The following is a 27909-nucleotide window of genomic DNA, read 5'->3' as shown; positions in this document are numbered from 1 at the left end:
GGGCGTGATGATGAAATTACTTGCATTGTACACATTGGGGTAGTTTCGATTGGCCACGATGTTCCTCAGAATATCACGGGTGCGCATTTTTACCATTACTACACTCATTTTTGCTCACACCTCTATGGGGCCCGAGCAAAAGTGCGCGTTACTTCTGTAACAAAAATATGCGCGAAGTGTGTTACGACCATTGCAGAGGCACCTCATGCAGATTTTTTTTTACAATTGCATTCCCCCATTGTCTAGGCTTCTGCATGAAACAAATAGGGTTAACAAGTCATGTACTCCTTTTTTTTTTTTCATACTTTCTCTACACAATTCCCAGAAGAAAGAAATGAAAGTAGACAAGTGTGATCTTATTGTTATGCAGGCTTAAAACATGGAAGTTTCCTGGCAATACAATCACAGCATTTTCCAATGCCCATCTGACACTGCACTTAATTGATATTGCCACTTTTGCAAAAAATAAACAGCTGTCAGCATTGTTACTGCCTTAAAAAAATTACTATTTTCAGTTCTAATTCTAAATTCAACCGTATAGCATATAGCTATTTAATTGTTTCTTTTCTTGTATTTTATACTAGTTACAAGGCGTCTTTTTGTTGTACATAAAGTTGCTGAAGTGCAGGGAACACTGGTCTTGAATAGTGAAGTGTCTATTTACACAAATTTTACCTTTGCTTTTTGAACTACAATATATATTTTACTATTAGGGTGTGAGCCCCAATATATGGCGCCAAATTTTCGAAAGCCGAAACAAGAACAATGGATGTCGCATGGCGCACATAACAATGAGACTACCGGCAAATGGGGAATCTCGCGAGATTGTTTGACAATCCGTCTTTTTTTTTTTTTTTACCCGGCCTTTTCAACGGCTGACGTCACCGCTTCTCCAAACCCCGCCTCTCATTCAATCCATAACCCCGCCCATCCCCGTGTTCTGCTGACATGTACGCACACCTATCGTGTCACGTCTACTAAGCGGCAGATGCGGTTCAGTCTAGGTGACTGCTACTATCTAGAACGCTCCGACTGTTGTGCAACTACAAGTCTCAGCATGCCTTGCAAGCTATTGTGTTCTGTGACTCGCTTCGGCCATGCTGGGAATTGTTTCACAGTAGCTGGAGGGCCACGGGTTTCTTAAGCCGACAGTATTCGTACTCGGAGAACGTTACAATCTACAGTTTACTGTGACAATAAAAGTTGACGTGAGACGCCATAACTGTCACTGGGATTGATGCATTCTGGGGATGACTTTTGAGCTGCGGGTGAGGTGGTAGCAATAGATATCGCGAGATCTCCCGGCGTGGTACCGCCTCCTCCACTAGGGGCGCAGTCACGCGCGCTTCAACAATTAACAAAAAGAAGCCGGCAGATTGAGTGCGCGCGCCTCTTCCCTTTACAGCGTCTCCCGCCAGCCGCGTGTGTCGTAGCGCGCCGCCCCCTCCTGTGCGTTTAGTGCCGGCTCTGTTCATTGTCGCCCGTGTCCTGTCTTACTCCGTCAGGAGACATGTCCCAGGAAAGCGCTGAGCAGCAGCCTCGCCAGCCGGGCAGCGAAGTGAAGGAGGAAGAAGCCCGGGGGCTGGAGAAGATGACGGTGGAGGAAGCGGGGGATGCAGGCGGGAACAAGCAGGGATCTGAGAGTGATGGAGCCGGGTTGAGGGAGAAAGTGATGGAGGTGAGCGCAGGTTTTCAATGGGGGACTTTGAAAGATGTAGCGGGTTCAATGGTCCAGGGACGCTCCGTGGTGGTTCCAGGCCGGAGAGCTGTGAGCATACAGTGGTAGTCATGGCAGAGGGTCTGTATGTCTGTGGATGGGGACTGTGCCTTTATCTGTTGATGAGTCTTATGTAACCAGCACCGCCGAGTATTCCTTTCATAAAACTTCTCCGAATGGTCATTTTGGAAATTTTATGAAAATTACACCATTTTCTTTCTTAATCATAGTTTATATATTTCTCTCAGCCAGACTAAAATATGGTGGTGTTGCCTGATCTCAATTGAGGCAGAAAATATTAATGTACACTAAATATCTCTTTGCTGGCACAAAAGTGAAGGTTTGATTGAATATTGAAATATAGTTACCTGAAGGAGTGTCTCTGTTCAGATCTCTATTGAAGGACATGCTGAAACAGGGCTGTATGTATTTGTCCTTCTGTATCCTCCCATATGATCTAAGTAATAGAATATGTTGTTGATCTCTTTCCTTTATGAATATACTGTTTCATAAAGCTACTATGGCTTATGACTTTTGATTTAGTATGTTTCCTTATGCTTCATCTTATTACAGTGGAGCATGTTTATATTGATACCAAACAGCATACAGTGTAATCTTGAAAAACAATGCTGTTAACATGCGTAATCTCATACAAAATTAAATATTTGATATGGTTATGACCATGGGAAAATGTTTTTTTTTACCTATGACATTCTGTTCTAAGGAGTTTGTTATGATATGGGAACATTCACCAATAAAGCTTTTATAAAGGTTAGATAACTTTTCCTGTCTTGCCTATATGTACTTGTTTAATTGTGGTTCTTATTAGGTACACCAGTGGTTCCCAAACTGTGTGCCTAGGCTCCCTGGGGTGCCTCGGCGATCTCACAAGGGTGCCTCGGCCAGGGTCAGTGGTAAGCAAGGCGGGGGGCTCATTGGTAATTATTTTGGCTTAGGGGTGCCTTGAAAAAATTATAGAGGCCCTAAGGGTGCCTTGAACTGAAAAAGTTTGTAATCCACTGAGGTACACATTCAACTCTTACTGCTAAAGCTGGGTACACACTACACTGTTTTCGTACAATAATCGGCTCAAACAGCCGACATACGACCGCTCTTTCGAAATTCGAGTCAGTGTGTGCAGTGACACGATGGTCAAAAGTCTGCCCAAATGGACGACTGTCGCCTTATTTGGTTGGTCGTACTGTTTAATATTTTCGTTCCAATCTCGTTTCCGCTGTATAGTGTGTATAAACTTCCGACCGATCCACGACAATCCTCCGATACTTCCTCAACCTGGGGGGCGTGTGTGTTAATTTTTGACTTGTGTTTTGTATTGATGTATATTGCACCTGTCTGGCTGCAGACCATTACACTGGTGTAAAGCACGTGTGTTATTCATATTTACTCTTTATACACTTATACCTTTATAACCTATTAATGTTATATTAACCTTGATTAACTTATAATTGTGAAGTACCCATAATAAACCACACAGTGTTCAAGCAACATTTTGATTGCAGGAAAAAGGTACAAAAATTTTGAAGCATTCCATTACATACGAAGGGATTTTATTAGGGAATATTCATTGCATTGCACTTTAGAAGTTAAATGTTTTTCTAAATTTAATGTACTGTATATTACTAAACTTCTATTTTATAGAAATGAATGAAGACAGTGTTGCCTTCTCTTTTTATGCAGCTTTGGGTGTTAACTTTATCGAAACCTCTGCCCCTTTATGCTAATGTATTTGGTATCTCGTTACATTTCCCGCAAATGTCGCTGCAGTGTGTACGGAATTAAAATCATTGTTCATGACAACATGGCTGTAAAAAGTCGCTAAAGGGACGTCCGCTCTTCCCTTTATCGTCATAAACAAGGTTAGTGTGTATGCAGTCCATGGACTGAGCGATCGTAACATCGATCGCATGTAAAATCACTCAGCATAAAAAGTTGGTCGAATTTTTTGTAGTGTGTACCCAGCTTAACTCTGTGCCACTTAGTCCTTTCACACCGAGATATGGACTTGGGAATGAACCATGTAGTGTGTTGGTGTGAATGGGTCAACCTGGGTCTGCAACCATGGTTGCGATCAGGGTTATTCCTGTGTTGGAGCTGGATTCGCTGCGTTTTTAAAAGGTGTTCCTGAGTGATTCTACCTGGGTTCTGCTAAAAGCAGCTCAGTGGTATCTACTACATTATCTATATGAGCTTCTGCTGTCCCCTTTTAATGACTCAACTTGATAATAGCTGACATGGGTTCAATGTTGAAGGGTTGAAACTGTTTATTATCCTGTCTCTGACCTGGGATTTTAGTGAGAAAGGGGTATAAGTCATAGATCATTGCACACTGACACTTCAAGTGCTGGCTGGCCTCACTGAACATTTCTTCTGCTGTTTGAGCAGTTGACACTTGCAAGTGTGTGTGTACAGATAGTTTACACCTTAATAATCAGTGATATAGTTACAATTTTCCAGTCTCGCCGATTGCAGAACTTATGTAAACGCAATTCCTTTATTTGTTGCTAGTAAAGGGGTTTACCTTAACTCAATAAAACTAATAGAAAATACTGTGCTAGACATATGGCTAGGTACACACTGAAGAATTTTCAGACCGTTGTGGTCTCAAACGATTGTACCCACGACTGAAAGTCTGACGTTTCATACTGACACGATTTACCTTCAGATCTGTGCTCTTGATCTGGTCTTCTAGTCTTAAGAGAATGACATCATTAAATCATTTATTATTGTCGCATTGATTAAAACCACCTTGTTTTAGCTATCCACATGTCCTAGCAAATTTCGTTAGCTTCTGTGACTCTGAAACAAAACATTCTGTCTCGAAACAAACAAATTAATTATTTCTTCTACAGCACTCTACATTTATTCACTGGGACATTCATTGCTAGCATTTGGCTGAAAAGAACATGAGACTGTAAACTATGGAGATCGTGAGCATGAGTGCATACACACTACATGATCGGTCGGTGATTGGTTGGAAAATATTAAACCGTACGACCAGCCAAATGAAACGATGATAGTCACTTTGGGATGACTTTAGATCATCGTGTCACTATACACACACACACAATATCTGATCAAACGGTCGGATGTCAGCTTATTGGAGGTTCTTTGTGCAATCATCGGGTCAGTGTATACTTAGCCTATGTATCTTGCAGTAGTAGGATCTAACGTGTTGAGTATGCTTCCTTCCGCTGTAAGGGGCATTTTCAATTAACTTCCGGGATCGCAGCCATGCACGGCCGCCTGCTTCCCGATACCGCTACATTGCAGATTTCCCTTCGCACCCCATAGGATTGCTAAGAGAAATCTGCGATGTGGCGATACCTCGATTACACTTTATGTGCGCGGCTGCGATCCCAGAATCTAGTTGAATATGCCCCTAAGTATCATCTTCAACCTCATTGTTTGACTAATGAATTTTCACAGAAAATAAATAATAATGTGGTTCAGTTCTTATGGGTAGTTTCAATTAGCTGCAATGTTCTTTAGAACAAGGTGGCCCTCCTCACTATTATCATTACTATAGTAATTTCTGTGCATTATTCCTGTTAGTATGGTAATTTCTCAATTGATTTATTTGCTTGCAGCTCTGAGCCACGAGCAAATATCTGTGGAGAAATGACCGTAGTAACGGTAATAATAATTGCGGCCTGCATTGTTCTTTAATTGAATCTACCCCTTAATGTGTCAGAACAGCTCTACTTATTTAAGAAGTCAGAAATTGCTTGTTTTTTTTTTTGTTTTTTTTTAGTAGGTTGGTGTTTTTCAAACATGTTATTTCTAACAGATTCCTAACCATGTGTAAAGAAAATACTAATTTCATTGTGTTTTTTTTTTTTTATTTTTTTTTTAAGAAACTGCATTCAGATATTGCGTATTAGTTCAAGGTAAAGCTGGTCCAGACTTGTTGAAGATCAGGAGAGATCTGGATCAGGTATACCTCTTGTATAGGTGCTTTTGTTAGGCAAGTCTCCAGAAACTGTTTCTGTATGCCCATGATGCATATATAAATGACACACCAACTGCAAAAATGCTTCCAACTTTGCACAGATTGAATTTAGCCACAATATTGAATTTAGCCACAATTCCACACCCAAAAAAAACTCCCCACTGTTTGTTACCCCATGGCTTTCACCTTCTTGTCCTTACATGAACAGTTTTTGTTCACAGGGGCTTTGTACCCACTTGCAGTTAGTGTATGCTATCTCTGGTGATTTGTTTTTATTTATTTTTTAACTAAACTTTTTCTCTTCCCATTAGCATTGTCAGACATCGAGTAAGGCCTCTTACCAACTTGGCTTTAAAATTATGCCATTTACTAGTGTTGTTACTTAATATGATTGTATCTACATACCCATTTGAGCTTGTGCCTCCATTAACCCTTTTCCTTTCCCCTTGGCTAGTGGTGTCACTGGCATTTTTTTTAATATCTGTGGGTAGCCAGCTTAAGGTTCACACATTTGTTTACCACTATTTGTATTTTTAGGGTAACTTTACAAGGTTTTAGTAATTGTGTAAAATTAACAATGAGTAAGGTTGTATGTTTCTTTTTTTCCCCAAAAGAATTATATGGCGTAACACCAACAATATGTGTGGTCAGGAACACTAGCCATTAATGTGTTAATCTGATATTGTTTTTAGTACTATTGCTTCTCAAACTGTAGACAAACTTTCCCTTCAGGGCATCACACTTTTTTACACAGTAATTTTTTTTTTCTTACTCATAGGAAGGGCAACCTGATAATGAAGATGATTCTCTTAACAAATCAAAAGAAGGCAATGAAATGGATCCTGGCTATGAGGAAAAAAGGGTAAGTCTAGATCTGCAAAAATGTTTACTTGCATGTCAGAAACATGTGGTTGGATGGGGACCCTAAAAAAAATAGTGAGCTCATGTGCAGCCCCAGTCACTGTGCCCCCACTCTGGCTTATTCTCCTTTGTCATAAAGCAGAGAATAGGACTGAACATGGTGGGAGCAGCCATCTCCGCATGGTAGGTGATACTGCACATTGGAGGCAGGGCCGGATTAACCATAGGGCTAACTGGGCTACAGCCCAGGGGCCTCGGGCATCCAGGGGGCCCTTGAAAGTGCTCAACAGCATTATTGATCGGTCGGGGGGCGGGGACGCCCCCGGCCCAATCAATGCTGCTGAGCACTTTCACTGCAGTCCTTCCCCGGCGCGCTGTAGTCTCCTTACTGAGGAGATCTCGTGAGTCTCACTCTCACGAAATCTCCTCGGTAAAGAGCGTACAGCGCGCCGGGGAAGGACCGCAATGCCAGGAGAAGGAGGTGAGTGCCTTGGGTGCAGCTCGGATCACGGGGGGGGGGGGGGGCGGCGGCTCGGATCATGGGGGGGGGGGGGCGGGGCCCTCATGGGGCAATGGAGGCCCCCTTAGCCCAGGGGCCTCCATTCCCTTAATCCGGCCCTGATTGGAGGTGGGAGAGCAGTCAGCACCACATGGCATTAATAAAATTAGTAATTGGTTGGGTGACTAAATAATAGTTGGCCTTCACACTGAATGGGAGAGGTCTGAGACATGTCGGATCGCTGAAGGGAATGTTCTCACTACATGTAGTATGTGAGGAATGTGTCAAATAGGCATCTGGGGGCATATGTGGGACCATTTTAGGGCATTTGGCACACCTGAGTGGAGTTTTGGGATGGGGGGGTGGTGTCATTTTGTAATTAGTTATATATATATATATATATATATATATATATATATATATATATATATATATATATATATATATATATATATATATATATATATATATATATTTTATTATATTTTTTGTGTATCCCTCTATCTTTATACATTAAATTCAGGGTAACTCGTGGCTCTTCGGAAGGTTATAGGGGAGAATATGCTGTTAAATACAGCATTGAATATATTTTACCAATAATTTGTTGATTAACCTTTTATTGGTATATATGGGTGATTGCAATTTGAACTGCTTCCCGACAGCCCTCTGCATATAAATGATATCTTAGACTTATGAAGCCTGGACAGCTGTTTTAGATGCCATTTATAAAGGTGACTGGGAGTTCCAGTGCTATGTCCTATGTTATAGGTGATATCTACAGCTGTAGAAATATGTATATGGGGAGAAGGGTTGGGTCAACAATGATCTTATCTAAATAAAAATCTAAATATTTTACTGTTTACCTTTCCATTATTGTCCCTGTCCAAGCCCACCAAAATGTTCACATGGTCTATTGAGAAAATATATGAATGCCTCTTTGCATCAATTTCTAGTTGAGCTACCTTCAAGAGGGAAAACGCTTCTCAGACTGAAATGTTTGTGTCCTACAATTGCCTCAGACTTAGCAAGAAGTGCACAAATTTGATACCCCTATTCTAGCCGCTTACATTTTGTGGTAGTTACTGGGGATTGTGCTAAAAGTAGCTTTGGGAATAATCATTGAAAAGGGTGTAATCCAATTTTTGCTAATTTTTCTCCATGTTAAACCACCAAAAATTAAAAGCAGTTTTTCAGAATATTTTGTACAAAAAGAGGCTGATCTGCCCGAAAGATTATTCATGGTGAAAAATGTTACTGAAATCCATAAACATTGGTTTGGTCATGAAGATTCGACAACTTGGGTTATTTATTAAACGGTATCATGTTCAAACTAGAAGCAGAATTTCTAGATTACTACTTTAATAATTGCAAATGCAGATTTTTTTTTTTTCCCCCTTGATGCAAGTATTTTCAAAATAATCTAATGTTTTAATGGATTTTGTTTACTTAGAAAACAGACCGGTCAAACAGATTTGACTACCTTCTGAAACAAACAGAGTTGTTTGCACACTTTATTCAACCAGCTGCTCAAAAAACACCAACTTCTCCATTAAAAATGAAGCCAGGACGCCCTCGGTTAAAGAAAGATGAGAAACAAGATTTGCTATCAGTAGGAGAGTAAGTAGCCTTGGTATTTATTTAATCTGTGTACTATTCTGTTTAGTAATATGCACAAATAAACAATTAAATGAGAACAATAGATTGAAGAAAAAAACCCAAATATGATTATTCTGTGAATCTGCATGTATTCCTTACAGTTAAGCTAGCCATGCACTGATTCATTTAAGACTGGCCACATGTATTGTAAATAATTTGTTTGACAAATTTGGCATAAAATAGCTTTATTTGCCCTTTATGTTGAGTGTGAATTTGTGATAGTTGGGGATTAGTTTGCTGATGTAGAACAACATTTAGTGGAGTGTAGTTTCAATGACTAGTGAATTCTACTGACAAAGAGCTTTTGGCTACTTGCATATGCTAAAGCTGCTGTTCAGACAATACTTGATTTTTTTTTTAAAAAAAATCTGATTTGTAACAGTTACCGACATCGGAGAACGGAGCAGGAAGAGGATGAAGAATTGTTAACGGAAAATTCCAAGACGACCAATGTTTGCACCAGATTTGAAGTGTCCCCATCATGTAAGTGTCCTTTTAGGTGTATACTAGAGTGACTCTTTCAGTACTAATGATTACCTTGCGATAAAAGAACATTATTACATGTTAATGGTAATTACCTGTGCGCTTGGTTGCTTTATGACCATATGAAATGTGTTGCCAGCAGCATGTATTCCATGAGTGAAAACTGATGGCACTGTCCTTTTAATTATGTTATATCTTTCTATTTTTACTTTCGAGCTTGTCTAGTCGGTAGCAAGTAAGGCTAATCTTTCATTTAGTTGGTGTCAGAGTATCCCAGAGACAGCATTTTTTTTATTTTTGTGTTGCTGGCATGTCTGGTTCTCATGAGTCTTTGCCCAAGCTAGACCTCCAACCTTGAATATCCACAGCTATGTCTGAATAAAATGACAAATTATTACCTGTAAATGCAGTTGGCTCCGAAGAGGCCTGATTGCTGTTACTCTGAAGTCCCAGATGCCATCTAGGCAGTGCATGAACCAGAGTGGATTTTCTCCCTCTTGTCAGTTTGTGGACTGTATTTCCCACCTAACTTATCTTTTACTAATCCCCCCTCCCCAGACCAGCTTTTCAGTGAGTTGATGTCAAAGGAATCGGTGGATACAGACAAATGTTTGTGTTCTGGAGCCACTTAAGTGACAGATGTACTTCACTGAAGCAGGACTCCTCCTGGTGAACTTGCAAATGGCATTTCCAGGGTAGAGCGGACACTGCTTGCCTCTAATATCTTGGACACATTGTCTGTCTTGGAGGACCTGTCCCGCTATTCTGTCAGAGTAATGGCCAAATCTGTAGTGACATGCAGGGTTCTCTCGCTCAAGTATTGGTTGTTGGACAATACTGCCTTTATCAGGGAAGACACTGGAGAAGATAGACAATAAGGGAGTAAAGTGTCATATCTAGCTCTTGGAGTCGCTTAGTGTGATTATAAATAGGCAAAGTTGTTGCCAACCCTAGTAATCTATGCTGTTCCTGTGCCTCCCATTTCAGTAAAGTAGATCCGAATTTTCATCACTCTTGAGTGGCTCAGAATGATTAGTTGATCTCTTGATCGATCGTCTTTGCTGCCCTCTGCGGCCACAAAGATCCTGCAAGATTATCCCCTATGAGCGCATGCATTCCCCTCTCTTTGTTTCTGCCAGTTTGTTTTTTTCTTTCTTTTTTTCTTCGTCTCCCCTCCCCCCTCACCCCCTATAGGTCTCCATGTCTAGTTTTTCTAAGAAAACAATGTGGTCCCTCTCATGGTTTACTTGTTTAAACCTAACGTTTTCTCTGACTTTACACCATACACATGTTCTGAGAGCATAAAGCATCTAATTGGCTTCTGATTTCTGCTCAATGGCACCTGGAGCCCCAAAACACTACTGACCTGCACAACATATCAAACTAGTAGTCTGCATCATTTTATTCTAACCCTGTTCCCTCTGCCTTGTAAACTCCAAGGGGGGTATTCAATTGTTAGCGATTTCCCCCCCCCCCCCCCCCCGCCACGTAATTTAATGGCGATAGCGACCATTTTGGGTTGGCCAACGGGAAAACTCGTGCAATTCAATTGAAAAAGAGGGAATGCTACCCCCGCGCATTAAAAATTGTGTTTGCGAGATTTTAGGGGAGTGAAGGGGAGTTTTAAACTCGGTTATGTATAACACACACAATTTTTTTTTCCGCATACATTCGATTGCATTACACATTGATAGTATCGACATTACAGTAATTTCTTTAGCATATTTTTTACCATACAATCATATATACCATGTCAAAACACATTACTACATTCATATTTGTACCAAAAACATACATAAATATAATTTTTTTTTCTTCAATGTTTTATTTCATTATTTTTTCACAAGAAAATCAACTGACACAAGTTAGGCATTAGTGATAAACATAAGTTTAACTTTTTTCCACATTATGATTTCAAATACTTTTCAGAGGTTTTTTTTTTAACATACCCCAAGGAGGTGCGAGATAAAACAGCATATTTTCCTGGTTTACCCGCCGCGTTAAACAATTTAATAGCTTTTAACGTGGACGTCTCTTGCACACCCTATACTTTCAATAGACCTTCAACTGGAGCGCGAGTGGACTGTTTCATTAAAAAAAAAGTAGCGTTAAAAATGGAATTGAATTTGCGGGTAAAGTTAACCTGCTTGAAAATGATGAAAAAACATTGTTAACACGATAAAAAAAAAAAAAAAAAAAAAATCACTGACAATTGAATACCCCCCCCATAGATTCTCCTCGGGTGTAGTGCATTGTCTGCTAGTCTATCTGTACAGGAATTATTTTACAAGGGCCATCAAAAGTATCCAGTACCTCCTCATTTAGTCTCTTGCTGGTTTAGGACTGCACTATGGCAGGGAGGAGGGTGGGAGTACCAGTAACCTATTGAGGTGACTGCACATGCAACCCAGGTGGTCAGTCCTTCTTGACTGTGCTCATGGGACATCACAGGAATTAAATTGTCTGCATTCTCTGCTTTTTTTATATCTATATCGGATCCATTTAAGACTTTGTTCTATATACATGGAAGCTGCTTAGACTGTCTGTCTATACTTTTTTTTTAACAGCTGAAGTAGAGTGTTGGGTAAATACGAAACAGTTTATTTAATGTGTTTTTTAAAACTTAATCACTAAACAAGAAAAATGTGTTCTCTTGTCTTGAACTATTCTTAACTTGTTTATTGCTGTTCTTTATTCTTTCACAGATGTAAAAAATGGTAAATTAAGGGATTATCAGGTCAGAGGCTTGAACTGGCTAATATCTCTGTATGAGAATGGCATTAATGGCATCCTTGCTGATGAAATGGTATGTGAAAAAAGTCTTTTGAATACAAAAGCAGTATATCCATAGATTTCTCTTGTTTTTTGTTTTTAATTTAAAAAAAAAAAAAAACACACACACATTCTTCACAAAGCCTGCCATATATCTTAAATCTTGGTAATTAATTTTTTTTCCCCTTGATTGTTTCTTCAGGCTGCTTTTAATGGTTTATAATTCTGCAGTGTCATGTGACTACCATGGCAAACAGTTACATGGCACATGATATAGTGAGCAGAGAAGCTTTGGAATGCCCATCTGAGCTCTTTTTGCACCGTAAAATGCCACTGTGCCCTCTGCCTTCACATTATATGCTTTGAGCCTGTGTGTGTGTGACTGGCAGCCATGATTTGGGAGATTTTTGGAAGGAAAATTATTTGTAGGAAGAGGGCTAAGAAAAATAACTATCAAATGCATACTTAAATGGTACTGTACTTGCTATTCAAAGGAAAAATAAACCAGGGTTTGCTACTTTAAGCAAGGCTATATTATCAGAAAACAATATTCAAATACTTTTATTTCAAATTAAAACCTCAAGGGTTCGTTTACATACAAGAGTTAGAAGACTGAACATAAAATAGTTGCCTTTGGAATTGGGGAAAAGGCCATGTATAAAATGTTGAATGCATATAAAAGCATTATTAAAAAAATTAATTATAAAAGCATTCACATGTGAGCAAGAGTAATTGTCATAAGGATCTGCGATCGCTTTTGCAACTTCATTTTACGTGTGTTGTCTGTGGTTGATGCACCATAAGCAATGCTACCATGTGAGGCCTTGCCAAATCAAGCCTTCAAGTTTACAGTTACATACTTGGGGGCATATTAAATTAAGTCTAAAGATCGAGGATACGTGCTCCCACTGACAACACGTTACTGCAACATTGCGGATTTCCATGCACACCCCATAGGGTTGCGAAGGAAACTGCGATGCCGAGGTGCCGGTTTCCACTTTACATGCGCAGCCGTGCGTAATCGTGATAGCCGGACCTAATTGAATATGCCCATATGCCCATTGGTGTTTTCTTAGATGGATACATCTGCAGTTGGGTATACTGTGTAATATGTTCATGTATTCTACTTAGACCTATCAAATGCCTTTGGACTGCTCTCCTAAAATTTGTTACATACACCATTTTATAATGAAACTTACAATTTGAATAAGTTCTTTAAATTGCATAGTAATCTTGAACAATATATGCCAATCAAATCACTCTTAACAATTTGATTACAATTTGTAAACTGCCAATATGAGATGAAATTAGAAATGAGTAATGTGTTGTGTTCTGTGTTTAGGGTCTGGGTAAAACTCTACAGACAATTAGTCTTCTTGGATATATGAAGCATTACAAGAGCATTCCTGGACCTCACATGGTTTTGGTTCCAAAGTCTACCTTGCACAACTGGATGGCGGAATTCAAAAGATGGGTGCCATCCTTGCGTGCAGTTTGTCTCATAGGTGACAAGGATCATAGAGTAAGTTTATAGCTGTTTTTATATATTTTTTTAAACTTTACTTTTAGTTTTTGAAATACGTCTACTTTATGTTGGAATTGGTCAAATTTCTTGAAATGCAAAGAATGCCTTGCTCTGTGTTGGTAAACTATACATCTAGTGGACGGGTTGTACATTGTTTTAAGTACAGTACTAATGGCTTTTTTTTTTCCACCCCTAATTAAAACAATGTCTTCCCAGGCTGCCTTTGTTCGTGATGTTCTTCTGCCAGGAGAATGGGATGTTTGTGTGACATCATATGAAATGCTCATTAGGGAGAAATCTGTCTTCAAGAAGTTTAATTGGCGCTATTTGGTGATTGATGAAGCTCACAGAATTAAAAATGAAAAATCGAAGGTTGGTGAACGATTAGAAATGTTTGTTTTATAAGCTGCTGTGCATTCAGCATTTTCAATATTAACAATTTTCCACTGAATAATTTCAATTTTATATATTTCAGCTATCTGAAATCGTAAGAGAATTTAAGACCACAAATCGCCTCCTCCTAACAGGAACCCCCCTTCAGAATAATTTGCATGAACTCTGGGCCCTTTTGAATTTTCTGTTGCCAGATGTCTTTAATTCTTCAGAGGTAATTAATGTTATACAAGTGGACGTGACTATTCAAGGAGATATGGGAAGATAAAGTCAGCAGATAAACCTCTTTGGTTCTAGTGAGCAATAGAAAATGAGAATTTTGTAAGATCTTTATCATGTTTTACTGATTTTTGTGTTGTCCTAGGATTTTGACTCTTGGTTTGATACAAACAACTGTCTTGGAGATCAAGAATTGGTGGAACGTCTTCATATGGCAAGTGTTAATCATTAGATTTCACATTCCCTTTTGGATTTGAAATATTTTAACAGTTGTAAAATATTAAATTTTTTTCCCTCTAGGTATTGAGACCTTTCCTTTTGCGTCGTATAAAGGCTGAGGTGGAAAAAAGCCTACCTCCTAAAAAAGAAATTAAAATCTATGTGGGCCTAAGTAAGATGCAGAGAGAATGGTAAGTCGTGGTTTAAAAAAATATATGTAGTCTTTAAAGTATACCTGTTCCTTTACCACCGATCAATTAGACACGTGAACAGATTATAAAAACGTCTGCATTGTATCAAATCATAAATTCTAAAGATTTATCTTTTGTTCACCATTTTGTCTGTCTAAAAGTTTACTTATAGGAACCAGCTTTTGGACAGATAACAAATTCAGTTGTCAGCCATAAGTAGGCTCCTGGGAAACTTTGTGACATCACACTTTCTTCAAGCTGTGCTATTCAACTTTTCAGGTATAGAGGGGCCAGTTTGTTTAATTTACCCCTACCTGATCCAAGGTTGAATAAGCACAAAACGGTTTGTCTACATTAGCAGAGTTGAGGACGTTCTGCTAGTTTGGAGAGGAAGTGCCCCTAATGTTCACTGAAATGTCTGGATTTCTGTCCTTTATAAAATTGCAGGTTATTTTATCTATTAAAACTGCAATGATTTAATTGAAGCTTCAGTGACTTAGCTTTCAGATCATTGAAATTGCCAAACAGCAACTGGTTTCAGCTGATTAAAACTGTTACTGAACATTTTCAAGTCATAGTATGTTCAGTGAGACGGAGTTGACACTATTGTGCCATGCTGTGGGCTTCAAGCTCTGGCCAGACAAGCTGTCAGTTGCAAAACACTTTCAGGCATTAATTGGGGGACTCTGGAATGTGTATTTTATGGTGGGGTGTCTTTTTGTAACTTCAATATTTTATTTTATATTTTTTGTACTGTCTGGAACTGGAAATCGGTCTGGACTTCCAGTACCAGTCCATGTGCCCATACAGACTCAAGCATGCGCAGAGGGTCCCAACACTGGCTTGGCAAGCAGTAGGAGAGTTATCTTTGGCAGTCAGTATAACCAGGGAGTTGAGCAGCACTCGGCTGCCTTGGTGACATTTTCTTAATAAATTGCATGATAAAAGAATTTATAAAACCTGCTTGGGCTATAGCATTAGCCAACTCAATTGTAGAGTTCACTCAGCGTGCAAATTGCCCTATGGTGCTGAGCGAGAATAGTGGTCTGGTTCCCTCTTCAATTTTTCAGGTAAAGAACCCAGGCCTGTGGGAAAGCTTTTTAGTGATGCTTCTCACTCTGTCTCCACAGAAAAGACTAATTGGGTCCAGAGTCTAGCCAAGCAAGTTCAAGACTAAAGAGTATTTCTCCATCATCCACTCTGGGGAACACTGCTACCGTGGGGTTGTATGAGGGTGCATGGAGTTGGCACTTAAATAGTTAACAACTAAGTTTGCTGCTGACCCCTCCCCTCTGCAACCCCACAGACCTCAGTTTGTTTAAGTGCCCAAGCAGTTGGGCTGTGTTTAGTACTTCTTGGCAGTACTTGCTGTTTAGTTTAGGTTTTATTATTTTTCTTGTTCTATTCTAGTAATGTTAGGTGAGGGGAGATGTGTTGATTAAAAATGTTTTCCTCTTAGGTTTCTAATGGAACTACCGTATTTTCCCATGTATAGGACGCTCCACTGTATAAGACGCACCTATATAAATCATGTGAAAAAATTGAGGATAAACATTATCCTCAATTTTTTCACAGAGTATTTGTGCAGCTTATACAGTGGAGAGACTACGCTATAGTGAATTCTGGCTTACCCTGTCAGATGATTCCTCTGTCTGGTAAAGTCTTCTGTCTTCTCTCTGTCTGATCCTGATGCTGGAAACCCGATTAAGGTCCTCTCTGCGATGTCCGGATGTCCTTTCAGGACCTTGTCAATCCTTTGAGGACCTCAAGGTCCTGAAAGGATGCCTTTCAGGACCTTGTCAAGGTCCTGAAAGGACATCGCAGAGAGGACCTTAATCGGGTTTCCAGCCTCAGGATCAGACAGAGAGAAGACTTTACTGGACAGAGGAGTCATCTGACAGGGTAAGTGCTACTACCCCTGTATAAGACGCACCCAGTTATTAGACCCAAAATTTTGGGGGAAAAGGTGCGTCTTATACATGGGGAAATACGGTATCTTCCGTCTTTATTTTAAGAAAAAGACCAACAGAAAAATCTTTACACTGTGGGCAGTGACAGCGCAATGCGGCTGTCACTGCACTGTCCCAATTGGTCTGACGCTGCCACGGGCAGAGAGCGCTGCACTCTGTTGAGGATCCGCCATGTTGGGAGATGCTAAGTTTCCCCGCAGAGGGGGGCTTGGATCTCGGAGTCCTAGGAAAGATTCCGAATAGGCATTGATACAGGAGCACAACGCAGTGTGGCAGCCTGGGCTGATAGAGGCTGTCTCTGGGCGTTTGAACCATCACAGTGGGGAGTGAGAGATTCTCCGGCTGTCAGTGGTATGCTCCGAAGCAGGAGATATTTGCACCTTTTTCTGTCATCGCAGTCGAGCTTCAGAGGCACCTCAGAGTTCTACTGCTGCTAGCTTCTCACAGTTCCTCCTTGTCAGATATGTACCTCATAGGGGATATAAAGAAAAAAAACACCAATGCTGTGAGTATAAAGGAGGCCCCCCTGCTGACCGGTGCACTCCAAAGGTGGGAAAATTTGGCTAGAGTTTACCTCAGGACTCCTGACTGAAATAATGGATAATCCATCTGTTGCTGGCTTTCCTTCCTTGACAATTGCACTAAGTACCCCAGTGGGGGAAGTTGTTTAGGTGGGACTCCTGTTTAGGATATCACTTTCCACCAATTCCGATGATTCCGCGGGTTCTAAGGTGAGTACTGTTGGAAGGTTTTCCGATTGTTCTGGTGGCACCATATTGGCTCTGATTCACCAACATCTTGCTTTTTGTGGAAGGGTCAGGCTGGTCTTTTCCTCTTAGTCCCGATCTTTTCAGTCAAGAACAATTTGCACCATACGGACTTGCCTCGGCTGGCTTTAATGGCGTGGCTGTTGAAACCAACCACTGGCGGTCAAGGAGGTTAGGGTAGTGGCGACCCTCATAAAGACTCGGAAGCCTGTATCGGCTAAGATCTGTCACAAGGTGTGAAGGATCTATGTACTCTAGAGAAGTGTCATAACTCTACATTTTTATAGATTAGCTGTTTTCTGGCCTTTCTTCAGGATTGGTTAGAGATGGGACTAAGACTGAGTTCTTTGAAGGTTCAGGTCTCTGCGCTTTCTATTTTCTTTCAGCGCCGGTTGGCTTTCCTCCCTGACGTTTGTACTTTCCTTCGGGGGGTTATGCACGTTCAGCCTCCCAACGTTCCTCCGTTGGCCCCGTGGGATTTGATCCTCGTTATTGAGGTTCTTCAGCAGCCTCCATTCAAACCCCTGGAGTCGGCTGATCTGCGTTTCTTGACATGGAAGGTGGTGTTTTTGCTGGCCATTGCATCTACTCAGCGTGTGTCGGAGCCTTGATTCTTTATCTGGTGTTCCATGAGAATAGGCTGTACCTTCTTTCTTGCCTAGGGTGGTTCCTAGTTTTTATTTAAATCATGAGATAGTGGTTCCGGCCCTTTTAAAGAAGGAATTCCTCCTCTTGGGCCTTCTTCCTCTGTTAATCTGGATGTGGTCGGAGCTTTATGGGTTTATGTGAAGAGGACTTCTGCTGATTGCATGACTGACTTTTTGTTCTTTACGAATTTCATAGAGGTTGGCCGTACACCAAGCAGACCATTGCTCATAAGATCTATGATTAAGCTTGCTTATGTGTGTAGAAAATCTACTTGTGTGGTGAGGGCTTCCTGGGCTGCTCGCCATGAAGCATCTGCAGAGCAGCTGGGTACGGCGGCGACCTGGTCCTCAGTTCATTCTTTTTTATGAGGTTTTTCCAGTTACACAATTTTGCGTCAGTTTCGGTCGCAGTGTTTTGCGGGCTAGTAGACCAGAGAATTCCCTCCCTTAGGGGCTACTTTAGAAGGTCCCCATAGTAGCAGTGTCCCCCAGAGTGGATAAATATTTCTCCGATTCCATCTGGGGACGCTGCGTTCCCTCCCTTTTGCTGTTCTACAGTTGTGGTGTTGAGCCCTTTTTCTTGGGACTTTAGTATTACTGAGGTCTGGGATTGCAGAGGGGAGGAGTCAGCAGCAAACTTAGTTGTTAACTAAGTGCCAACTCCATGCACCCTCATACAACCCCATGGTAGCAGTGTCCCCCAGATGGAATCTGAGAAAGATTAAACGTAAGTACAAAAATCTGATTTACTAAACTGGGTTTGAAAAAGTGGAGATGTTTCCTTTAGCAACCAATCATATTCTAGCTGCCATTTTGTCGAATGTACTCAATAAATGAGCTAGAATTTAAATGGTTACTATAGGCAACAGCTCCACTTTTTCAAACCTGCAGTTTCGTAAATATACCCCTTTAGTGAGGTGGTTTTCTCCTCTTTGGAGAGTATTTTAGATACAGGCTCAATTTGAAAAACACTTGTTTAAAAATGTACTTGAATGAAAGACCTTACAGATAATAAAGCACCGCAATTAGCAAATGGATGTAGTGCAGAATTGATTATAATGGCATCAATAATCACATCAGATTATAAAACTAGTATGTAATCTCATTTTTGGTAAGTAGTTCTCACTCAACTTGTTGCTGATTTGCAGACTGTTTTCTATTGGCATATAGTTATAATGAACCAATAAATATTATTCTTTCTGCAGCCTACTTTAATTATAGCCTATTCTGTATGCTTGTTTGTTTTTGGAATATTTGAGGTAAAACTACTACTTTTGTTTATCTAACAGCAGGGAAACTTGTCAGTAACTGGATTCTGTTTTTATTTTTGTTTCTGTAGGTACACAAGGATCTTAATGAAAGACATAGACATTTTAAATTCTTCAGGGAAGACAGATAAAATGAGACTTCTGAATATCCTGATGCAGCTTAGAAAGTGTTGTAATCACCCTTACCTTTTTGATGGTGCTGAGCCTGGCCCACCATACACTACAGATATGCACTTGGTTACAAATGGTGGGAAAATGGTGGTACTAAACAAACTTCTGCCCAAGCTAAAAGAACAAGGTAATTTCATACATATAGATTATATAGTGGGTAGATATTACATTAAAAGGGCCTCTGATATTCATCTCGCTATATTTTTTACCTTATAGACAAGTAGGAATGTTTATAATTTTATAGGCCTTTCCCTTTCTTCTAATAGTCCAGACAGTTTCCTGTGTAACACTAATGTCTAACAAATGAATCTTTAAAATGAGCGTTCATTTCTCCTGGTCCCCAAACCTACAAATTAATTTGAAGGGAACATGGGAATCAATGACTAATAGTAAGTTACCAAACATCTTATGGTAACTTTTTTTTTTTACTGTATGAAAGATGTTTAGCTATTAAATGGTTATTAAATTATTTTCCTCCCTTTGGTTTTAAATGCATTAGTGATGTTGCAGTTCTCTTAAAGTGAAATTAATGTAAATTTGTTATTTTTAAAACTTTTCTCTCCAGCTAGTAGAACTGTATTCTTCCCCTTCTCATACCCCTGTAGTTATTGGTACTTGCATCTGATGATTCTTCAGACAGAAGTCTGTAGTGTTGAATCGACAGATCAAGTCTAGTTAGACGACTGAAGGTTCTTTCTAGTTAGCTGATAGTATCACACAGCCGGAGACTAGGTGTTGCATATCCCATACTCAACCTTTTTCTGCGGTCTGCTAATTAAGAATAGGGATTCAGGATTAATTTAAAAATGTAGCTGGTAGTCTGCTTTGATGCTATACCATTATAATTTTAAATATAAATGAAACAATCATGTTAATTGGCTGTTTGGTACTACATAGGCTTATATTGTTGGAGAAAAATTAGTTTTTATGAACTGAAGATCCATTGTGTAGCTTTGTAAATTGTTTTGAAAGTGCTATGTAAATAGCGTACGTTTCTTTCAAATAGGTTCACGGGTGTTGATATTCAGCCAGATGACGAGAGTGTTGGATATCTTGGAAGATTATTGTATGTGGAGAAATTATGAATACTGTCGACTGGATGGACAAACGCCCCATGATGACAGACAAGTTAGTATTTTGCACACCTATGTTTTCATCCTGTACTGATTGTAAGAACCTTATCCTTATTTGTTTATCTTATAGGAATCTATCAATGGTTATAATGCACCTGGTAGTTCGAAATTCATTTTCATGCTGAGCACACGTGCCGGTGGGCTTGGAATTAACCTCGCTACAGCTGATGTTGTCATTATATATGATTCCGATTGGAATCCTCAAGTAGATCTTCAGGCCATGGTATGTTTACAATTTAAATTATGATTAAACTTAGTGATTGTAGTGAAATTGTTGGAACGTCTGTGTTTTAAATCTGAAGTGCAAAAAAATATTTAAAAAGGCTTCATTAAATTCTGCAGCCATGTTCTCACTCTTGTTTGCAGTGTTGACATACTGCAGTTTAATTTATTTTCTAGCATTGGATGGCACTGGAGCAATGCGTTATTTCTATAATTAGGAAATACTTATTTTAATATATTAATACCTTCCTATATCAGATTAGGGACCCGGCGATAAGTTGCTGTTGCATGCAGGGCTGCCAAGAGGAATTCAGGGCCCGGGTACAACAAATTCATGGGGCCCCCCTCATAGTCGAGTAAGCCCCCAAAAGTTTTTAACGGTGGCGCCCAAATTTTCGGAGGTGTGCTCATACATTCAGGGGCGTGTCAATGCGCCGTTGGGCGGTTGCTAACCTAACGGCGGTGCAAAAATTTACGGGGTGTGGTCATACATTTGGGGCGTGGTAATGCGCTGTTGGGGCGTGGCTAGCACGTCAAAATCACTAGGTCCTGAATTCACCAGAGCGTCGCATATGTCCCAGCACTCCTGACTTTTAAGACATCTAGCACCACAGTGTAGTATACAAAGAATGCAGTGTGTACACAAAGAGTTCAGTCTTGGCCTGCACCTTACATTGGGCACAACACTCACCAAAAATTGCCATTGTCCCTACTGGAATCACAACATTTCACACACTGTGCTGCTCTCTCCTACCTGTTCTTCTCACTTTCTCCACCTGTGGCTGCTGGTTTCTTTAGTTGCGACTTGTCTGGATCCTGGAATGTTGAAGGGCCTATTTGGGAAAAAAAATTGGCTACATTTAGAAAATTACAGCCAGCCCCGGCGTTAAATCAATAGCACCCACGATTAATAATTAGGCCTTCCTCCAGCCCCAACATTAAAATAATAGTATTCACATATAATAAATAAACCTATTCCCTTCCTGCAAACAGCAATACCTATTTCCCGCAACCATCACTGCCATTAAATAATTCATAGTCACATTTAATAAATGGACCTCATTCTCCCCAAACTCACCCCCATATTCAATAGCCCCCAAACCACCCCATCTTAAATGAATAGTCCCCACTATTAAATTGCCTCACCATCACCCTACAAACAAAATAGCGCCCATTAATTAGCCGCCACCTACCTCACACACACTACATTGCAACAAGCCCCCTGTGCCATCATACACACAATACTGTGCCCCTTCATCACAACTACACTGTGCCCCCTTATGCTCACACTGCACCCTCCATGCTGCTTTTCCCCCTTTTTTACTTTGTGCCTCTCTCCTCCTTTTTTTTTTTTGCTCTGGCACTCTCTCCCCCATTATCTTTGCTCTGGCACTCTCTCCCCCATTATCTTTGCTCTGGCACTCTCTCCCCCATTATCTTTGCTCTGGCACTCTCTCCCCCATTATCTTTGCTCTGGCACTCTCTCCCCCATTATCTTTGCTCTGGCACTCTCTCCCCCATTATCTTTGCTCTGGCACTCTCTCCCCCATTATCTTTGCTCTGGCGCACTCTCTCCCCCATTATCTTTGCTCTGGCGCACTCTCTCCCCCATTATCTTTGCTCTGGCCTTCCTCCAGCCCCAACATTAAAATAATAGTATTCACATATAATAAATAAACAGTTAACAGTTAATTGTCCATTGCCCCTCTCTATAGATAATATTTACCGCTTGAACAAAAGACAGTTGTCAGTGCTTATCCTTTACACTGCATATCTGTGTGTGTGTCTAGCAAAATGAAAACATGAGTTATTAGTTCATATTTTGATCAAAACATTAAAGCCTGCATCCCAGCGTTAAGGGAACCTCATTATATGCAGATCCTACACTGACCTATATGCTTCAAACACCATTAAAATGCAGTTAAAGTCAGATGCAATCACCTCCCAGGTACAGGGGTTTGAGTGCATCTGATTTTAACTGCATTTTAATGGTGTTTTGAAGCATATAGGTCAGTGTAGGACCTTCATATAATGAGGTTCTTGGGATGCAGGCTTAAATATTTTGATCAAAATATGAACGAATACCTCATGTTTTCATTTTGCTAGACACACACAGATATGCAGTGTAAAGGATAAGTGCTGACAACTGTCTTTTTGTTTTGTATACATCTATGGGCATTTATATTGTCACGCAGCTAGTACCATATATAATGTGGCATATACTGAGCGCGTGCTTATTGCCAAGCAGCTGGTACCAAATATTTACCACTTGGTTTGTCTTGTCCTAGAAGAATTAATTAATTGGCAAAAAATAAAATAAAAAAATGTGTCAAACATTTAAAAAATACATTTCCTTTTTAGTGCATTAAGTATGTCATGACATGTTTGACAATTGGCTGAACATACAATCAGATGGAAATTGTGAACTAGAAAAAGACCTTTAACACCAGATGGCTGACAAAGTATTATTCTTTTTCTGTAACCTTAGGATAGAGCACACAGAATTGGACAAACAAAAACTGTTCGAGTGTTTAGATTCATTACAGACAACACTGTTGAAGAACGTATTGTGGAACGTGCAGAGATGAAACTGCGATTGGATTCTATAGTTATTCAGCAAGGTACGTCTGGTTTTGATTATTTTATTGTTTAGGGCAGATATCAATACAGTGTATTCATTGCGTAATACAGGAGTAGGAAGAACAATTTTATTGTAGCCATATGTTAAATTAGACTGTTTCAGAAGTTTTTACCTTTTTATGTGCCCTCCAACGGACCTACAGTTAGTGACAACAACGTTCCATAGGAAAGGGTAAAAGAATAAACAAAGTAGAACGGGTGGAATCTGAGAAATGTATTTAATTGCATTACAAAAAAGAATCCATCCCAGGAGAATACGGTACTGAGGAAGGATCCGTTAAAATCTGTAACAGTTGGGCTAGGACTTTAAAAGATCTGTTATGGTGTTGGTGTGTTTCTTCTATGGAGTTGTTCCCACAGTTCCAAGACCACATAAATGTCAGGTTCACATTAAGGAAGATTCACAATTCTCACAGGAAGAGGGTGAACGAATGGGTGATTTTGATGACCCGGTGGAGTTTGAGGAAAGAGTCTTTCAGGGTACAGGCATTGACTAATTGCTGTTTGCCAAGCTCTTCGTATATATTAGACTTGGAGGATTCTCCAACCTCAGATACTGCTCTATTCTAAAGAAAAAAAGAATCGAGTAATGTAATTTCCATCCTCATCCCAGCTGTCTGAACTGCTTGAATAGGCTTGGTTTAAACCAGAGGTTTCAAATCCCACATAAATTTCCTGTTTTGGATCCTCTTTTTAAGAGAAAACAAAGTGGGAGTTCCCACCTAAGGTGGACACACTGGTCCCTTCTAGCTTTGTTCGTGATTATTCCTGTTCCGGAGGAACAGAAGGATCTTATTTTATTCAAACCCCCCCCCCCCCCCCTGTACAAAAACCAGACAGTTCACATCAGGCAATGTTAAACTTAGATCTCTAAACAGTCTTCAGATGAACAGGTTAAACTGATGCCTGCAGTAAAACTGACCCAATTACCGTAGTGCTGCTTGCCACTATACAATGGTCTGATTCTGGGGAAGGCCAATCATCCGACAGGCCATGGCTTCTGATTGGCCCTCCCGATCACACCCTTCCTCCATGTTTTTGGCCTGGTTGTGAGAACAGGCTCACAACACTTACCTTAATAGTTAAATGTACTTAGTAGATGGTGGTATAGCTTTAATCCTTGGTAACATGTTAACAATGAGTGCCTTGGTCATAGAGAATCCAGAAAGGTTTATTTTTTCCCTTCATGTTAACTACTAATCTATTAGTCAGCTGTGACTTAATCTTTCTCTTCCATTTACAACAGGAAGATTAGTGGACCAAAATTTAAATAAGCTAGGAAAGGATGATATGCTTCAGATGATTCGTCATGGTGCCACACACGTGTTTGCTTCAAAGGATAGTGAAATCACTGATGAAGATATTGACGCCATCTTGGAAAGAGGTGAAAAAAAGGTATGCTGACTTCCTTCTAATACCTTAATATTCTTTTTTTTTTTTTCAACAAGTAAGGTCACAATATAACAGACAACGGTAACATATTCAAAACAATGACTCATGAGATGTTACATATGGCATTAGAACACTGCACACCTTAACATGCTTGATGGTGAAGCAGTCTATTGTCTGTATGCAGAATTCCAATTGACTAAAAACATTAGGTGAAAATGTTGGTTACATCATAATTTATTAAATATTTAAGACTATACATGGCACCTTTAGCACTCAGCAGCACAATACTATATGCTTACAAATGTCCCACACAAATTGTAAATCCAATGGTATCACTTCAAAGATCAGTCACTTATCAATTATATAGATTTCTTAGCACTTTGACAAGAATCTACATTCTGCAGTATATTTTTCTTTTAGACTGCAGAAATGAAAGAAAAACTCTCAAACATGGGTGAAAGTTCATTAAGAAACTTTACTATGGATACGGAGTCCAGTGTCTATAATTTTGAAGGTGAAGATTACAGAGAAAAGCAAAAGGTAACATTCCACACAATTAACTATATTGCGTTTGTGTAAGTATATTGTTTCCGTCATGCTTAATCAATACAGCGCTGCGGAATCAGTGGCGCTATATAAATGGAGGTGGTGATCAATAGAAATATGAAGCCATGTGTTGGATCTTAGGTAAGACTAATCTTGAGTACAGTAAATACAAAGAACTAACTTTATATTTCTAGTGTTGAGTGTAAATGTTCTTGACCAGCATTATTTACAGTAAATGTTTTTACTAGATGGCATTTACGGAGTGGATTGAACCACCAAAACGTGAAAGAAAAGCAAATTATGCAGTGGATGCCTATTTTAGGGAAGCTCTTCGTGTCAGTGAACCAAAAATACCAAAAGTAAGTATGAAATTGCTCATTTTGGTGTGATTTGTGATCACTTGTTAGATCAGGGTGGTCTGGTTTTTTGTTTTGTTTTTCTTCTTCTTTTCCTCCTTCTACATAGCAAATAGCATTGGTAAGTCTATTGTAATGTATTTTGTTAATTTTTTTCCCTCCTTCCTTTTAGGCTCCACGGCCTCCTAAACAGCCAAATGTGCAGGACTTTCAGTTTTTCCCACCACGGTTGTTTGAGTTACTTGAGAAGGAAATTCTCTATTACAGAAAAACAATTGGTTATAAGGTAAGATTCTTGGTTTTCAAACATAAATATTAGCTATAGTTTAAGTTCTGCAGTGACCATTGCTGTTCTGCTACCTCAGGTACCACGCAACCCTGACGTACCGAATGCTGCACAGGCGCAGAAGGAAGAACAGCTAAAGATTGATGAAGCAGAGCCACTTAATGATGAAGAGTTGGATGAAAAGGAAAAATTGCTAACACAGGTGTGTACAGTAGCAGTCTAATTCAAAATCATATGACTGTGAAAGCCTAATGTGTACAATTTTATATGGGATAATTATAATAGGTGAAATGTTCTGTTTCTTTTTCAGGGCTTTACCAACTGGAACAAAAGAGATTTTAACCAGTTCATCAAAGCCAATGAAAAATGGGGACGCGATGACATTGAAAACATTGCCCGAGAAGTGGAAGGAAAGACGCCCGATGATGTAATGGAGTATTCAGGTAATCATTTTCCCTGTTCTGCTTTTGGTGCTGCTGCAGAGGCAGTGTAATATATATTAACCCGTGCATGATACTCATGCATTCTAGTCAAATCAAGCTACTTAAGGTCTTAAAAAGGTTCTTGTCATTCATTTGGGCCATAGCCCAGGCCTCCTCAGGGGAACAGCGTTACTTCCCGACGCAAGCGCCCTTTTTTAACGTGGTTTTGTCCACATGTCACCACCTCATCTTTCATCTTTATCACCACATCTATCCAGACACAGGGATCTCTCTCAGCGGTCCTGAGTATTACTCCTCTCGCTCTGTTACCCCCGGCAACCACCAACCACTCCCCACTGTCACCCCCGGCAACCACTGTCACCCCCGGCAACCACTGTCACCCCCGGCAACCACTGTCACCCCCACACTAAGAATTTAGTAGGTCAGTGTATAACTCCGCCCAGCAGGTGGCGCTGCAGCTTGGTTTTATTTTTTTTCACACACACAGGCTAACACACGCCACTAGGCTTATATGTATTAGATAGATATATATATATAATATATATTTAAAAAAAAAAAAATAGGAAGGAATGGGTTTATGTGCATATAGGAACATGGATGCATAATGGAATACATTGCTCTGTTCCTACTGTAAAAATGGAAATCCACCTTTCATAGATGTTGTCCTTTTTAAAATATGAAAACTGTTTTGTTTCGTCTTCATATAATCATTGTGAGAATCTTATTGTTTTGATGTAAATTAGAGAACTTCACGTCACTGCTTGTATACATTTTCTAATGTTGAGAGATGTTAGATTTCTGTAATTTTCACTTATAGCAGCAGTTCTTGCATAATGGTTTTGGGCATGGGTGCTTTGGAGTTTCTATGGGTGTTTTCAGGAGTGATTTGAAATGGTTAAGTGATGAAGTTTGTAGTTCTAATTATTTCAGGGGGAAAGGCCAGCAAAATCATGGTCCTTTGGGAATCTCAAACGTTTCATTGCGTGATGCTTTCTAACTACTACAGTTGTCTAGGAAGCTTCTATGAGAGCCATTAATCAGGTGGTAGTTTTAATACACCTGTCTGGTGTATCGGCCTCCAGAAATTTAAAATTATATTCTACAAATTATACCTGCAAGTGAACCATGCCTTTTTAGAATTTTCCATCTGATTACAACATAGAAGTGTGGTTTGGTTTTTTTTTTTTGTTTTTTTCCTCTCCAAGCATTTCTTGCTGGGCATAAAACGGAGGGTTCCAACGCAGGAGCAACTTTTGCCGTCCATTTCATGGTTTCTTTCTAGACTGATAACAAGTCTCTCTGGCCATACATATTGTATGCTTAGTGCAGAGGTGCCCTCCTCCACTGCATGATGACCACTGACATTACCCCCACTGTGAAGCAGAGTGGTCTTGCTGACTTCTGGTTTCACTCTCCTTTCACAGAAACAAGTTTCATTCGTTAAAACTGCTGGGACTTCACTTCATGAAGTCATTGGCTTAAACCACCTATGATTTCATAAAAGAAGCACCACAATTTCATTGATAACCTTGCAAAGCTTTTTCTCCATTGGCTCTCCACACT

General features: G+C 39.9%; 1 protein-coding gene across 1 annotated transcript in view; it reads left to right on the top strand.

Annotated features, from left to right (window-relative positions):
* The first annotated feature begins 954 nt into the window (after positions 1–954).
* The window catches only part of SMARCA5 (SNF2 related chromatin remodeling ATPase 5), a 31698-nt gene continuing 4743 nt past the window's right edge, over positions 955–27909 (top strand). The window contains exons 1-20 of the mRNA XM_075199254.1: positions 955–1678; positions 6466–6549; positions 8498–8664; positions 9086–9186; positions 11892–11992; positions 13301–13480; positions 13700–13855; positions 13959–14090; positions 14241–14309; positions 14396–14505; positions 19229–19455; positions 20335–20456; positions 20532–20684; positions 23172–23304; positions 24570–24718; positions 25136–25255; positions 25510–25620; positions 25790–25903; positions 25983–26105; positions 26214–26346. Coding sequence (XP_075055355.1) covers positions 1511–1678; positions 6466–6549; positions 8498–8664; positions 9086–9186; positions 11892–11992; positions 13301–13480; positions 13700–13855; positions 13959–14090; positions 14241–14309; positions 14396–14505; positions 19229–19455; positions 20335–20456; positions 20532–20684; positions 23172–23304; positions 24570–24718; positions 25136–25255; positions 25510–25620; positions 25790–25903; positions 25983–26105; positions 26214–26346 — 2653 coding nt within the window. The 5' untranslated portion in view covers positions 955–1510. The remainder of the gene's footprint in view (positions 1679–6465; positions 6550–8497; positions 8665–9085; positions 9187–11891; positions 11993–13300; positions 13481–13699; positions 13856–13958; positions 14091–14240; positions 14310–14395; positions 14506–19228; positions 19456–20334; positions 20457–20531; positions 20685–23171; positions 23305–24569; positions 24719–25135; positions 25256–25509; positions 25621–25789; positions 25904–25982; positions 26106–26213; positions 26347–27909) is intronic.

This window comes from Mixophyes fleayi, chromosome 1 (genome assembly GCF_038048845.1).
Source record: "Mixophyes fleayi isolate aMixFle1 chromosome 1, aMixFle1.hap1, whole genome shotgun sequence".
NCBI lineage: Eukaryota > Metazoa > Chordata > Amphibia > Anura > Limnodynastidae > Mixophyes > Mixophyes fleayi.
The sequence above is the reverse complement of the archived record's forward strand: the minus strand, read 5'-3'. Positions and strand labels throughout refer to the sequence as shown.